Genomic DNA, 16,921 nt, shown 5'->3' on the forward strand with positions numbered 1-16,921 from the left:
ACTGAGCAAACACATGATCTTTCTGCCGAACAACAGTTTTTAACTCCACAACCTTGAATAGGCTGGACCACAAATCTATACCAGGGTCGTTGACATAAAGGGGTTTCCCTTTGACCAGAAACAACTGGAAAAAATTTCCAACAGCAATCACACACACGGGGAATCGACAGATTGTTTAATCTGTCGTAACCTGCCATGGATATAAGCCAAGAGTTTATGATCAACCATGGAGATTTTATCAATTATCACAACGCGCAAGCTACTGTATTTAGCACGCAAATAATTGATCTTTTCTTCACCTAGGGGCGTGTAAGGCAAGCGTACATCTTTCCCTAATGCTAAAGGCGCTGTGTATAGTAGCTGCGTGTAAATTGTATGCAGCTATTACGGCCAAGTGTTTAAAAGACATAAAGGACATTAACTTTCTTCTCCGTCGGTTGATCTCCCGTAGTCCATCCATTATCACACAGGTCGAGACCTCCTAGTGGCCTGGCGAACTTCCACTGTGTTTTGAGTGAACTTGCATGTGTCGTTTTTGTGATTGTCGCATTCTTCTCCTGCAGCCTTTTACTGTTGGATTTGTCTTGCTGTTTGCAACGCGTTTGCACTTGTCGGCCACTCTAAAATCAGCTGTAATTTTTGTATATTGTTTGTCTGAGAAATGTGCTATAAATTTTATACATAGAATGTCTGCTATTGACGATGCAATAAAACATAAAAGTAGTTTGTACTCTAAGTAGTTTTTGAGAAGAGTACTTTGTACTGTAGTGATTGGAGCGGCAGATTGCGTTAGGCTGCGCTGGTAGGCGCCTTGCATTATGGGACAATCTTTGGATTCATTTAAATCCCTATCTGTTGTGTTCATGTTCTAGTGTTTAAGTTTATGTGTGTTTTTCTAGGTTCTGTTGTGTTGTGCTCAAATGTTACTGTTAGTTTAATGTGTAAGAGTGTGGACACCACGACCCCTTAGTATGGCTGTGGTTCAAGTCCTGTGTTCAACACCTTAAAAAAAAGTGTCTATCTCCTGGGGTCTTGCAGTGTATGAAACACAGGAAAGACAATGAGAGTTAATCAAGTCTCCTGTTTCATTCATCTGGCCAAGCTCGCCACATTGGTGTCAGAAGTGTGATATAGCTACTAGAATGCAGATGGAGATTGAAGAGCTGGAGAGGGGCCTAGAGCAAGTGCTTTGTGACCTGGCTTCAGCGGAACAAGGGAACCTACAGGCCCTAACAATGGCGTTAAAGAGGAGATTTGGACAGCGGCTTCTTGTAGACCAGAGCAGGGAGGAACTAGCTAGCCGCCGCTGCCAAGGAGAAGAAAGTTTGGGCACCTTCGCAGCAGATGTGCAGCTACACGCTCGACTGGGTTACCCGCACTTCCATTGCCATTCCAAGCAGCGGCGCAAGAAGAACTAGCCCTCCACGCTTTCCTGAGAGGACTTGGACCTGAGCAGTTGCGTCAGCATGTTGCTCTCGTGAGATCCCAGACCCTCGATGATGCACTCCATGAGGCTGATTGAGCAGAGTGAGTACTCACCACATGGCCCACCCAGAAAAGAACTCTCCACCAACAGCCATGTGTCAGGCTTACCGATTATGACCAGGAAGAAGAAGCAGAAGAGGCCTCCACCACAACGGATGCAGCCCTGGCCTCCAGCACCCAGGCGGCACCCCCCCCCCCCCCCCCCCCCCCCCCCCAGCCTACTGACCGCTGCTATCGTTGTGACGAACCGGGTCACATAGCCAGGAATTGCCCAGCCCCAACTCCCAAACCCAGAGCCGCTCCACCAGCGGGAAACGACAGAGGAATGGTGTAGCGAGGGGTAAACCATTCCGGCCTCCAGTCCCCCTCCATGGCCGATGCACTTTAGAAACACTTTAGGAACGAGTTGGCATGAGAGGGACCAAGGCACTGAGTCCAGGCTGGGGTCCAGGAGCTGGTGCACAAGTTCTGGCTTGCTGACATTCGGCACCCATATATCATCGGCTTGGACCTGCTGACCCGCTGGGGTGCTTGCGTCAATGTGTTAGGAGCAACCATCACCCTTGGCACAGAGATTGTGGAGCTCCAGTTCGGTAGGGCCGCACCACCACCAATGCCGTCCGTCGCCAGTGGCCCTGCACAGGCCACTTTGGCTGCCTCCATTGCACCAGCTGTCTCATCCTCTGGTGAGACGGTGGAAGCCGTCCGTGATTTATGGGAGCGCAGGAACAGCAGCATCAGTTGAAGTGCCTTCTGGATAATTATACAGACATATTTGCGGGCAAAAGACAAAGACTGCACGCAGACGGGGTTGGTCCAACATTCCATCGATACCGGTTCTGCACAGCCCATCCGTCTGCAGCCCAATCAACTGGCCCTCAGTAAACAGCAAGCTGCGGAGGAGAGAATTCGCGAGATGGCGGCTGCAGGAGTAATTGAGCCCTCGGACAGTCCAAGGGCAGCCCCGGCCGTACTGGTAAGGAAGAAGGACAACAACTGGCGGTTCTGTGTGGACTATAAAAGACTCGTACCCCCTACCTCGTATTGACGATGAGTCCAGTATATATTGTATACCTTGACAACCTGCTGGTACATGCCAATGCCTTCAACAGAGCCCTTATCAACCTTCAAGAAGTTCTCACCCCCATCCGCCATGCCCGGTTGCGACTCAACCCTGCGAAGTGCCGACTGCTAACAAGGGAAAGAGCTTTCCTGGGCCACATTGTCAGTGCTTGTGGTGTAGCTACAGAACAAGGAAAGGTGACTGCAGTAAAGGACTTGCCAACCCCAGCTAAGGTCAGTGAGTTGAGAAGTTTCCTGGGCCTGGGGTCATACTATTGGCGCTTCATCCGAGATTTTGCGTCAGTGGCGTTGAATCTCAGTGTACTTGAATCTCTTCTGTGTCTCTACATTAATAGTAATTAACCTTATAGTATTATATGTATACAATATTGTGATCAATGAGGCTACATACCGTAAGATACTGGGAAAACACTCAGTTGCTCGTGCCAAAAAGCCGCCGGGAAATGATCTTCCAGGCGGCTTACTATAACCAAATGGCTGGTCACATGAGATAAAAGAAAACGCTAGACCGGATAATGACCCGATTTTATTGGCCAGGCATCCAGGACCTCATCGGGCCGTTTCACCGGAGCGCACGCGGATATCGCTTTGTGTTAGTTCTCGTGGATTGCGCAACGCGTTATCCGCAGGCAGTGCCGTTGCACAATATCTCTGCAAAGAGCGTTGCGCAGGCTCTGTTTCAGGTCATCTCCCGAGTTGGAATCCCTAAGGAGATTCTAACTGACCAGGGCACCTCGTTCATGTCGCGCACACTAAGAGAACTTTACGGGTTACTGGGCATTAAGTCCATTCGTACTAGCGCATATCACCCACAGACGGACGGGCTGGTGGAACGCATGAATAAGACTCTGAAGTCCATGATCCGTAAATTTATTAGCGACGATGAACGTAATTGGCATCACTGGCTTGACCCTCTGTTGTTTGCAGTGCGGGAGGTCCCCCAGGCCTTCACGGGATTTTCTCCCTTTGAACTTTTGTTTGGCAGGAGGTACGGTATTTGGGGTACCACATGGGGGGCGGGCAGGTGCGCCCACAGGCGGGTCACCCCCGGCTTCGCGGACCTGACTAACCCCTTGACCGACCTGACCCCGGAAAGGTCCATCAGATCTGGTCCAGTGGTCGGAGCAGTGCTAGCAGGTGTTTGAGAAGGTAAAGCAGGCTCTCTGTGGGGAACAGCGCCTTCATACTCCTAACTTCTCTCTGCCCTTTATTCTGCAGACCGACGCGTCAAACAGGTGTCTGGGGGCCGTTTTGTCCCAGGAGGTGGGGGGGGTGGACCGCCCCGTGGTGTACATTAGTAGGAAGCTGTCTGAGAGGGAGGCCAGGTACAGCACAGTAAACAATAGTGCCTGGCCATCTAGTGGGCTGTCGAAAATCTATAATACATTACCCTTGGCATAATTTATCCATTACGTTGACGCAGATCAGTATGGACTGGTAACCTGGACATGTATTAGAACACTTCCAAATGTATGGCCTCAGGTTTGTCTTTTGTATTTAGTTTTTTCCTATAATATTATATTGTATTCTTAATAATATTAATATTTTGTCATATGCATTTAGATGTCACTGCAATGAATTAAACTTGCAAGTCCAAATTAGAAAATGCATTTCCTGCTGAAAATGTGTTGGAATGCTAAAAGCTGAAAGCTGAAACGAACTTCAGAATATTGCTGAAATTACAGAAAGTTGAAGGGAATTTTAATACATTTGCTGAAATTACAGATATTAGAAAAGCTTAAATTAATTTGAAATTGCTGAAAATACAGAAATGGGAGAAGCTGAAAGGAATTAAAATAGATTTGATGAAAAAGCAGAAATGAAAACTGCTGAAATGAATTTGAAAAATTACTGAAATTATTTTAAAGAACTGCTGAAAATGCAGAAATGGGAGAAGCTAAATTGTAGTAGATTTTCTAAAAAAATACAGAAGTTGTAGGAGCTTAAATGAATTTAAAAAAATACTGGAATAACAAAAGCTGAGATGAATAAAAAGAGGTTTTAAATTGTTTGTAGTAATATTAGTAGTAGTATTAGTTAAAGATGTAATTGTGGTATTCGTAGTACTAGCAGTAGAAGTAGTAATAGTAGGTTTAGTATCAATAGCAGCAGAAAAAGCTGTAATACAAATACTATTAGTCATAGTAGTATTTGTAGTAACATTAGTAGTAATTGTAGTATTGATACCAGTAGAAATACTAGTAGTACTTTTTCCTAGTAGTGTCAGTTGCAGAGTCACTACTAGAAGAAGTAGTATTTTAGTACTACTAGTCATTTTAATAGCAGTATAAATACTAGTAGTAGTAGTGATAATAATAGTAGCATTTTAGTACCACTAGTTGTAGTAGTAAAAATAGTAGTTGTTAAAGTATTAATAGCAGTAGTAATACCGGTAGTATTAACCGGTCGGTAAGATATTACCAACCGTTCAGTAAAATTAACGAGTCTTTTTTTTTGAGAGGACTCTCGAGTCCTTGTAAGGATTCGTTCAAAAAGAACGAATCGTTCACGAACGACACATGACCATTAAACACAGATCTATTTTTAGGCTATATTGTGGTACATAGACAGTCATTGAGGCAAAACAATAGTTTTCTGGTTGAATGTTCAGCTCAAGTCTAGAAGGCCCCACAAGTCATGAGCAGATGAACATGAATCAGAATAAGTTCAGACATACCACCCAAAAATACACTAGAATGCATGAAATAACATCTACTTAAACCAAAATGTCCTGGGGGTGGACCATCAGCTATGTCTTTGCTTCACAGAATGTAACCAATGTTGTCCATCTCCAGTAGGCTGCCCTTATCAACGACTTTGGGCCCTACAAACCACCAGAATGCTCGGGTGACCAGACGTCCTGTTTTACCCGGACACATTTTTTAGTTATAGATGCGCCGTTTAGATGAACCAGCACAGTTGTTGTTTTTTGCCTAATAAATTGGATGTGTGGCGTGAGTGTGTGAAAACATGGAAACACGCGTGTCACACGGGGAAACCGTGAGAGTTGGCAGCCCTGTAGCTTTGTTGGGTAGCTTGACAACAACGTTCCTAACACAGTTAAACATCATCAACAACACAAGACAAAGCAAGACCTCAAATAAGTTCCTGAATAGTCCAGCAGAAATATAGAAATGCAAAATAACCTACAATTTCACTCATGTGGGCCTATATGATCATGAGGTCAGAATGCACACAAAATTGTACCAAATAATACACACTTGATGCAATAAGCTACATGCTTGAGGAGCCTGCTGGTGGATCTTCAACTAATCCTTTTTTTTTTTTTAGTTAAGGAAATATGAATGTGAGAATATCAAACTATGCAAGTAAATAAAGCATTGTTCATACCACAGACAGTCAAACAGATACCAGTTAAAAAAAAAGGAACCTTACAGATGTTTTATTTATTACTATAGATAAATATATTCCATTATCCTATTTGTAGTATTGTATCAATAGTATCTTGTACCGTAATATTTTGGCAGGTATAGTATATAGTATCGACCCTATCAACCCTAGGTCACCCCCGACAAAATCTCACTCCAAGGTTTTTTGAAAAGTTGGCAGCTCTGGACTACGTAGGGGAGCAAGAGTGAGTGCTGTCAACGAGGCTGTGTGGTCGTCATGGAGACGGCGCAGCTGCTGTTTTCTGGTCACAGACCGAGCAGAGTAAACGGATTTTACCAAGAATCCACACTTTAAACAAGTGTCCTCTAGCACAAAACTATAACAGCTATTTAAAAAATAAGAAGTTTGTGAGAGGCCCATGTTGACAGGTAGGCTTATTTATTCGGCCTACCTGCGCGGCGGAACAATGATTTCCGGAGAATGAACGGACGTCCAGGCGTTTATCTCTTTAGCCATCCGACTCGTGGCATTCTTTAATGTAAGCAGAACATGCTCAACTGCCCGCTCACGGGAGTGACGGGTACACACAGAGAAAAGGGGAGGGAACACTGCCCTTATATGGGAATGGTGCTCTTGATATCACGACCCAGGAAACAGTTACAGGTACATGCATTCATACACTCTTAACACTCCCACTTATGAATGACATGTATACTGTGCAAAACTTACATGACCAAATAAACAAAAAAACAGAACAAAAACATGGCATAGTCAAATATCAACATTTTATACACCAAACATGATTTCCCCGAATTTCTTTAACTTAAGTTTGGAGGCAGGCTTTGTCATAACGTCTGCGACCATGTTGTCGGTGGGACAGTAAACAAGGGACATCTTGTCTTCCCTTATGGTAGACCTGATGAAGTGATATTTTATGTCCACATGCTTAAACCGTTGTCTGCACACCGGGTTCCTAACAAGCGCAATTGTTCCCTGGTTATCCTCGTAGACAACCGTTTTCTCATACACATAGGAATCCATCCCTCCCAGTAGTTGCTCCAAGTGAATACACTCCTGTATTGTCAGAGCTAGAGCCATGTACTCGGCTTCGCATGTGGAGAGTGCTACTGTGGGTTGCTTCTTGGTTTTCCAAGATACTAATGAACTACCTTTACTCATACTCACACAATACCCGGTGGTACTGCGTCTGTCACTAACATCCGCAGCCCAGTCTGCGTCGCTATATGCTTGTATGCCTAGGCTTCCTTGGCTTTTTGTGAAACAGAGCTGTTTGTCTGCAGTACCTCTGAGGTACCGCAAAACATGTTTCACCGTGACCCAATGCTCATCTGTAGGGTCAGCAAAATGTTGTGATAACTTGTTCACTACGAAACATATGTCTGGGCGTGTACAGGTTGTCAGGTAAATGAGGCTGCCGACAGCCTCCCTGTACTTCTTCACATCAGAGATTTTAGGCGCACCTTCAGAGTATTCTAGCTTTGGTTCACATGGGGTTTCTCTAACCCTACACTCCTGCATGTCGAAACGATTCAGTAGTTTTTCAACAAACCTCCTTTGTGACACTTTTACCCAGCCGTCAGACTGGATGAAGTCCATGCCCAGAAAATACTTCAACCTGCCTAGGTCCTTCATCTTAAATCTGTTAGAAAGCATGTTTTTCACCCTCTCCAAACTCTGGGTGTTGCTGGCTGCGATGATCAGATCATCCACCCAAATGACCACTATTACCTTCCCTGTCTCTGTAGACTCTTTTGTGTAAACACAGTGGTCTGTCGGGTTCTGAATAAAGTTGTCATCTACTAGGCAGGTGTGGAGCATCTCATTCCAATTTCGCCCCGACTGCTTCAGGCCGTAGATTGACTTCTCTAGTTTACACACCAGCTCATCTCCCTCCTTTTTGTAACCTTCAGGTTGTTCCATGTAGATGTCTCGATCAATAGGGGCATGTAGGTAAGCGGTTTTCACATCCATTTGATGCAGAATCAAATCGTCTTGGGCTGCCTTCTGCATCACTACACGAATACTTGTCAGATTTGCTGTCGGTGAGAATGTCTCGCCATAATCTATCCCTGCTCTCTGGCTGTATCCTTTCGCTACAAACCTAGCTTTGTACTGGTCGTTTCCGTCAATGTCTCCCTTAATCGAATATACCCATTTTCCTCCCACTGTCTTCCTGCCCTCTGGTAGCTTAGTCAGGGTAAAGGTTTGGTTGTCTTCTAGGGACCCCATCTCCTCGTCCATTGCTTTCTTCCACTTTCCTGACTCAGTTGATGTCATGGCCTCTTTAAAGGTCAGAGGCACACCACAAACTGCTCGGTAGCAATAATCTACACTAGTTAGCGTACTGTCGTCATCAGCATCTTCCAGAGAATAATCTCTTAGATACCCCGGGGCTTTACGCTCTCTGGTAGGGTATCTCCCACTGTCGTGTGGCGTCTCCCTAGGATGCTTCTCGCAGTCGTCCTCTGATGCGGATTGTGGATGGTCAGTCAATACATCGGTGTTCGGTACGCTAGGCTGTGAAGTCTCTACTCCCTTATCACAACCCCCTTTGGGATCCAGTCCTAGCTCCTGAGTCTGAGTCTCATTTTCACAGGTTGTCTTGGTGACAAACTTTACCAGCCTGTGCTTCTGTACTTTTCCTTTGCCCGGGTAGTAAACTAGGTAGGCGGGACTGCCCTTGTCGTGCCCTACAAAGAATCCTCTGTCACACCTAGAATCTAGTTTGCCTCTGTCTTGCTGGTAGGCATAACACTCGGACCCGAATTTATGCATATCGGCTAAATTGCACTTTTTACCTGTCAGTGCTGTGTATGGGGTAGTGCCTGTGTGCTTGTTGAAACACCGGTTCCTGGTATAGGCTGCTTCCTGGATGGCATAGTGCCAAAGGCTCTTAGGTAAGCCACTGTCAATGAGCTTACATCTGGCCATCTCGAAAAGAGTTCGCCCTTCCCTTTCAGCTGTCCCGTTCTGGTGCGGAGAGTAAGGACAGGAAGTCTCGTGCCTGATTTTGTTCTTTCTCAGTAGTGTCTGAAACTCTCGGTTAGTAAATTCAGTCCCGTTATCTGATCTGATGCACTTCACAGTGCCGTAAGGCGCCACATCTGCCAGGTACTTCTCTGTAGCCTGAACTGCATCGCTTTTTGCTTTCAGAAAATAGACCAGCACTGCCCCCGTACACACGTCTGTGAAAGACTGCATGTATTTAAAACCATCTATGGACTCATTGTTAATTGGGCCGGTTAGGTCTGTGTTCACCAGCTCAAGCGGCGTCTTTGCTCTGTTAGTCGGGTCTCTGTTTCTCGTCTGCGTGAACTTCCCCTCTATGCATACTGCACATTATTTATCAGGCCTGCGCTTTGGACCTTTAATGTGCATGCCCTCTGTCACGTCCTGCAATTTCAAGATATCGTCGTAATTACAGTGACCCATTACCTCATGCCATGTCTGAATATCATAGCTGACGTGACACACATCATCTAGATCACACTCGGTTTGCAGGTAGTACATTCTCTTACATACATAGATTTCAAACCTTGTGCCATCCGTTGACTCTAGAACGTCTTTTCCTTCATCGAAAAACACTTTGGCACCGTGGGCGGTAGCAGACTTCACTGAGAAGAGTTCTTGAGGGTACGAGGGAATGTAGAGAGCGTTCTTTAATGTGCTTATGAGACATACCTGTGCGTCTCCCCTGCCTTTCACCACACCGACAGTACGCTTCCCATCTGCAAGCTCCATACTGTGTCTCTCCGGCCTGAAGGTGCTGTCAAAGCTTTTGAACTTGCTTCTATCGTTGATGATGTGGGACGACGCGCCCGTGTCCACGATCATTCCCCTTCTCTGGGTCTGCAGCATTTTCCTTGAGAGACTGGCATCTTCTGTTTGTGCCCTGAAGGTGCGGTCTTCTCCTCCCGCGGCTCCCCGGTCGCCGTCTGGTTCACACCCGGGCCTACGGCCACCGCCGCCATCTTGTACACATGCGCACCGGGCGCCCCGCTCACGCTCCTTCTTTGTGCACGCTTTGTCGGTGTGCCCCCTGCTTCTGCAAAAACTGCACCAAACTTTCTCTGTGCAGTCATCCCTTCTGTGGCCCTTTTCTCCGCACCGCCAACACACCATCTCCACTAGTCCAGTCTTTTTCCTCGGCGCCGCTTGCGCCCTCAGCACCCTTTCTCCTGCCTCTTCTAGGACTGGGTCTGCGTCTTCTGAAGCCTCAAAATTTCTTAGCTTTGCCTTGAACTCTCCCAGTGTCATGTCAGCTGAACCATGCGTCACCATCAGTGTGAACGGCTTGTACTTCTCCGGTAATCCCCTCATGATCATCGCCATCATCAGTCCCTCGCTCGGTGCTTCGCCTGCGCTCCTGAGTGCTGTAATGATCTGCTCAGCTCTGATGATGTATTTGGTTACGGTCTCGTTGTCAGCTTTCTTCAGCGCTGTCATTGTTATGTACAGGGAAACAATCCGGGGCCTACCTTTTCCGATGTAGTGTTCTTTTAACACTCTGAGACTCTCTCGGCCCTTGTCCTTTGTGTCTCTGAATATCAGCCCCAAGCTCGTGTTGTCAAGCAGCGGCGCCAATGCACAGTAGGCGTCCGCATTCAGCTTATCGTCTTTAGCCCTGTCTTCCTCCGACAGTGGTTCAGCGGGCTCTGTCAGGATTGTCTGCTTCAGCCCCACCCCGTGCATGCAGCACAGCATCCTCTCTTCCCAGAGCTCATACTCTTCTGCCCTCCCGTCAAAAGTGGGCCACTGGCTCTTGCTTCGGTTTGCCATGGCTGTTTGTAGTTCGGTTTAGCTCCCGTTTATTTAGCCTAGCTTTAGCTTCCCGGTTCTCCCGATGCTAAACTAGCTCTTTTGGATACTTCTGTATGCTAGCGCGGTCATGCTAGCCATCGACGCGCAAGTCCGTCAAACTTTGGAATCATTCCCGGTTCCTGGGCCCATAACCTGTTGACAGGTAGGCTTATTTATTCGGCCTACCTGCGCGGCGGAACAATGATTTCCGGAGAATGAACGGACGTCCAGGCGTTTATCTCTTTAGCCATCCGACTCGTGGCATTCTTTAATGTAAGCAGAACATGCTCAACTGCCCGCTCACGGGAGTGACGGGTACACACAGAGAAAAGGGGAGGGAACACTGCCCTTATATGGGAATGGTGCTCTTGATATCACGACCCAGGAAACAGTTACAGGTACATGCATTCATACACTCTTAACAGCCCAAGACTCTACCAAACGCAAGGAGGTAGTTTTTATGTCTGTCCGGTGATAAATACGGCTCCTATGGCAGTTTACAAAACATGTACCTTCTGGGGTTTTTGAGTAATATGTCGGCAGATTTGTATTGGAGCCTATGGGGCTTTTGGCAAAGGTTGGGTGACTGTTGGTCTCCTGAGGCCAAAACCAAAGAACTCTGGGATTCCATAGCCACATTAATCCAATCAGCACAACCAAGCCATCACTTTCACCTAAAATGAAGTCTCAAAGTGTATACTTTGGCTCTGAGGGCAGAAGTTCCATATTTCTTTAACCAGATTCTGACGCTGCCCCACACTCTAGCCCTTCAGGTGTCACTCTATGAAACGCAATACACACTCATCTAAAACTCAGAAACAGAGCGAAGAACTAGTGAAACATAATCAGTGATTATGAAAAAAGTAGAATAGATATCAACCAGCAGTATTCATAAAATAGTTGAGACTTGTGTCAACATTTGAAAGTTTAAATGGTGTCTGTAGATGAAGATGAATGAAGAATGAAGAAGCTGAAAAAGCTGAAAGTTTAAGAAGGTTAAGAGGATTTGAAAACAAACTCCATTTGAAAACCATGTTAAAATATTGATGATTATTGATTTATATAAATTCAAGCATAAAAGGTAGAAAGCTGAAAAGTCATAGCCCCCCTCTTCTGAATGAGCTGAACGTTTTAATATTTGAATGGTTTTAATAGCTGAAAGTGTGAAGTAGTTGAAAGGTTGCATGGAAGAAAGAGAAGATGTTGGAATAAAGATTCGAAGAACAATACTTTTATTGCTTAATGCATTCCAACAATTATGCAGAGCATGTGGCGCCCAGGAAACCAGTTGTTTCAGATCCCCTACACCAGAAGGTTTCCTCCATACTGCTTTAACTTAATTGTGACGCGTTGGTCTGTACATGTCTGTACAATCTTTATTTACGTTTTCCACACAACACCCCTCCAGCTTCCTCGCCTGGCTGAGTTCCTCGCTGTCGCCGGATTTCTCCTTAAGAACAAAACACACATCCAAATTAATCCCACATGAGGCCTTCCCCTGGCACCGTTCCCCGAGCCACTCCCTTCTCCGTCCTCTCTGCAGCTGAGCCAAACCATGCCCGCCACCACATTAATATATATTAATAACACCCACTACCATTTGCCAGTACAGCTTTGTGGCACAGTGTTCAGATTGCTAAACAGCCTAGTAATTTTGTGTTTTTCCCCAATGGGTTTGAATCCTGGTCAGATCAATCTTTGTTGAAGTTTGTTTGATTTGATGCAATAGCAAGCCCAGTTTCCAGAATGTCAAGACGACAGGTTTGTTTTTGTTCAATTTAAAAAAAAAGGGCAAAAATGATGTAACCACGTCACCTGCGGATATAGACACGCAAGACACATGAGCAGGAAGTATGCGAACAGTAACGGTGTAAACGAGAGCCGGGGAATTAACGCCCGTGGATATAAATCAAACTGTGGTCTGGTATTTAAACCCACATAACGCAAACACTTCAAATACCCGCGGAGCAATTCACAGAAGACTTTCTGAAAACAGGCAAACGTTTATCTCTCACTACACGCTGTTCACTCTTTTTAAGCCTTAATTGTTTGCCTCAGTACTCTATGAAACACATATAGAGCCTCGCTGCCACTTTTGTTTATCGTAATTATGTACGCTATCACAAACGCCATTCAAGTTGGCAAACACAGACACAAAAAAACATCATTACATATTCTTTATTTACTTTTTGCAAATGTATTGTGATGTTAGCTCAATTTCATAGTCTTTGCTCCATTTTTTAACATTTTCGGTTACCCTCATGGGTGCGGCATAGGAGTGTTCAGAGATAAAAGAAAAGATGCAACTTTGACAAAAGGACCTTGAAGACTGATACAATATTTATGGGAAATGTTTGGAAGGGATTTACCACAAAAGTGCAACTTTCAAACGCTACGATATGATTCCATTTACATATCAAATAATCTACTCATTTCGAATTCCCTCACGACTGACGGCACACAGCTCATGAGGTGAAGGGGTGCGGGTGAAGCCCACAGCTGGAGTCAGATCCAGATCATCCTCTTTAACTCCAGGTGGAGGAGTGAAACGGAAGCGCTGGAGGAGAGAAGTGAAGAACAGGAACAGCTCCATCCTGGCCAGACTTTCTCCAGGACACGCCCTGCTACCTGATAACAAGGAGTTACAGCAGATTTTTAGGCATATTAAGAATTGTTATACATCTTTAGGCATTAAAAAGCAACATCTCAACAAAGTTGTACCTGCAGAAAAGGGCATGAAGGCGTCTCTCTTGGTAAATTTACCCTCCGTATCCAGGAAGTGGGAAGGGTTAAAAGAGTTTGGGGTTTCCCATTCACTCTCATCATAAAGGACAGAAGTAAGAAGAGGAAACACAGTGGTCCCCTGTAGGGAAAGATATAGAGAAAGGTTTATAAAGTAACATAATGATGATAATCATAACCATTTTCAGCTTTAAGAAGTTGAGAAACTCATTAGTGTTATTTTTTAATTTATTGATTGTTTTATTTATTTGACTATTTTATCGGTTTTGACATGTTCACCTCAGTTTGTGCTTGTTTTTGTTGGACTCTCCGTTGTTATACTGCTTTTGCTTGCCATCAAACTCACTTATAAAGTGATTACAGCTATCAAATCCCTTTGTACGCTCTGATTTTAAACATATTATTATGTATCATTACCATTATAATTATTACCAGCAAAACACAATGAATGTGAGCAATTCACCGCACTGATGAAGAAGCCCTGGAAGGTGACGTCTCGGCTGGTTTTGTGAGGAATGGCAAGGGGAGCAATGTTGGCCAGTCTCTGTGTCTCATGGATGACAGCATCAGTGTACGGCAGGTTCCTCCTGTCCTCTACTCGGACCTGACGGCTTCCCACCACCCTGCTCAGCTCCTCCTGGACCTGGTCTGGACTCGGGCATGAACAAATAAAAATGATGTGTCTGCATCTAGACCAGTTCGCAGTCCTTTCTGAATATGTAGCCTACTCCCCTGTAACTGCTAATGTCTGCATAGGAACATGTTCACAATTATTTATATTTCCATCAAAAAGTTTATGCTATGGGACTTTTCATTTGAACTCGTCTTTGACCAGTAGGCTTGACAAGTGGAAACATTAATACACACCGACAAGACGCATCCCTCTTTTTACCTTGAATATGTGGATATTTAGCCATGAGCAGCAAACTCCATCTCAGAGTAGTCGCTGTGGTATCAGTGCCAGCTGAAAACAGGTTGGTCACTGTAAATATCAAGTTCTTCTCATTGTAGTGAGTGTCCTTAACACAAGCCTCCTAAGAGAAAGAACATCCACATATCATTACCTATGCAGGACATTAGCTCTTTTGGATGAATGAAAACTGCAAAACAAAAAAAACTGTCTTACTTCGTCCTTCTGCATCTGGATGAGAAAACAGTCCACGAGGCCTCTGCAGAACTGAGGGTGCAGTGTGTCTTTCAGATGCAAGATTAGTTCTTTGACATCTCTGACAGTCCTCGTCAGATTATTTAATAAAAGCTGCCGTTTTTTTGTCCAACTGACCAGCCTGGGAAACATGTTGTAAAGCTGTGACGTAACAGTGAAGGCAGGAAAGATTAGTGAAGACGATGTAAAGCAAACAACAACCCAAGTAGAGTTGATTTGCTAATGAAAACTAATTTAACAGCAAGATGTTTTATATGTGCCTAATTACGCACAATATATGTAATCATAAACTAGCATTTAAACACACTTTTGATCAGTTTAAATTTATTATTTTAAATCTGACTGCACTTAAAAAACACTGTCACTTCAAAGCCCAAAGTTAATGCGACTTCCCACCATGTAAAGACACAAATGATTCAAACAGCACTCTGTTCTGTTGGAGTATAGAGGTCTACATGACTACTTTACACGTTTTACCAACAATCTTTTTGGGACTTCCACCCTTCAAACTCCATCACACACTCGCCCCCCTCGTCCCACCTCTTCCCCATCCCCCTTCACTGACTGCATGAAAGAATCGGTCGTAGTTGGAAGCAAACTCACTCCACGGCCCACTTTCTCTCCCACAATCCCCCCCCAAAGTTTGTTTGTTTCTAATGTTTTTACGTGAAGCACCTTGAATTGCCTTGTTGTTACAAATAAAACTGCCTTTCCTTGTTGCTATAACAAACTGGTGCCGTTTACCATTCAGCACAACCTTTGACGGCTACCACTGCCATAGTGTGCCCTTAATACTGCAGCCATTTCCAAAGCCAATATGAAGTTCACCTGGATTTGTGCGGAGCCCACAACACTTATGATTTCATTGGATCTCTCCACCATGCTCATGAATTGGGGATTGTTGTATTCGAACCTGCTGCCGTACACGATAGCAGAGATTATGTTGGATGTGGCATAATTTACCGGGCTTGCTGTATCAAATGGTTTCCCTGTGAAATGACAGACAAAAAAGGGAATTATTAAGCAAAAGGTAAAGTGTTGTTTTGTTCTATTATAGGAAACTTCTGTATGACTTGCATTGAAGGGTACTAAAACAACTAAAAAGTGGGGGATGATTCCAGCACAGAGTAACATTTCTGGGTATTAAAGGTGTGCCGAATACGCAAAATGACAAACTCTGTGGAGGAATTGTCACTCACAATTAAGATGTGACCTTCTCTTATTTGTGTATATCTTAAAACTATGTCCTGCAGTTACACCTGTATATATAAACTCCGTACCTTGGTGCTTTTCAAACACTTCCATCAGGTACTGGCATTCTTCCAAGATTTTATGCTCTGAGAGTTGTTTTCCCATTCCAAAGTCTCTGAGGTTGGTGAGGGCAAAACGGCGCATCTCTTTCCAGGATTCTCCGTTAGCAAACAGAATTCCTTTTGAGGATGAAATGCAAGTGTCTTTTAAACCGTACTAGTCAATTGGATGTCATACATACAGCGCTCATCAGTGACACGCCTAAATAAAACCAAGTAGAAAAGTAAGCACTTATTGACACTATCACTATATTATTTGGTTCTGTTCTACAAAGTAAATACGTTATGTATTAAAGAGTATTTAAGGGTAAATCATACCATGGCCGTGATTCAAATCATAGAAGATAGGGGAGATATCTCTGTCTCCAAACTCTTCTCTGTGGTTCACCAAAGCTTCTTTGACTGCTTTGTATCCCGCCAGGACCACCACTCTGCTGGTTCCAAGGTAGACCGTAAACACGGACCCATGCTTCTTTGAAAGCTGAAAGAAAAACACACATTTAGGCAAAAAGATTGTCCAATAAAGATCAAAATGGATTTGTTTTGCATGAAGACTCACCTCACACAGGGTGACGTAAGGTCTCTTGAGATCGAGCTGCAGAAGGTTGCCAAGCAGCGGTAGAGGACTGGGACCAGGAGGCACCTTCCTGAGTTCCCGGCGGGTCAAACTGTTGGATATCAGATAGAGGACGAGCAGGAGAACAACAGCCCCTAAAAAAGTGCTGGTACTGGAGCAAAAGTACACAGACATCTGTTCTGCTGTCAGGGCACACGTCTAACTAAAGCTCCTAAGTTCAACTGTTATTGACTTGGAATACGGTGGCACAAGAGGCTGGGTTAACAATTGTCTACGTGCCTCTTTAGCTCAATTACTCGCTGATGAGCAATAGATCCCAAAGGAGAGGGGAACGCAATGCTAATGACTTCTTTGGGAGGTTGACCTTCAGATTGTCATCGATTTTTG

The 16,921-nt window shown here is 44.7% G+C and overlaps 1 protein-coding gene across 1 annotated transcript; it reads right to left on the minus strand.

Moving 5' to 3' along the window:
* Window positions 1–12,903: 12,903 nt before the first annotated feature.
* Window positions 12,904–16,837, minus strand: LOC120827638 (cytochrome P450 2K1). Its single transcript, XM_040190702.2, has 9 exons — window positions 16,517–16,837; window positions 16,276–16,438; window positions 15,928–16,077; window positions 15,476–15,636; window positions 14,609–14,788; window positions 14,375–14,516; window positions 13,946–14,130; window positions 13,462–13,603; window positions 12,904–13,368 (listed from the first exon to the last, which is right to left on the minus strand). Exons 1-9 carry the CDS (start codon window positions 16,706–16,708, stop codon window positions 13,166–13,168), a joined length of 1,518 nt encoding a protein of 505 aa, XP_040046636.2. The 5' UTR covers window positions 16,709–16,837; the 3' UTR covers window positions 12,904–13,165.
* Between the last annotated feature and the right edge of the window lie 84 nt (window positions 16,838–16,921).

This window comes from Gasterosteus aculeatus, chromosome 11, assembly GCF_964276395.1.
Source record: "Gasterosteus aculeatus chromosome 11, fGasAcu3.hap1.1, whole genome shotgun sequence".
Classification (NCBI taxonomy): Eukaryota; Metazoa; Chordata; class Actinopteri; order Perciformes; family Gasterosteidae; genus Gasterosteus; species Gasterosteus aculeatus.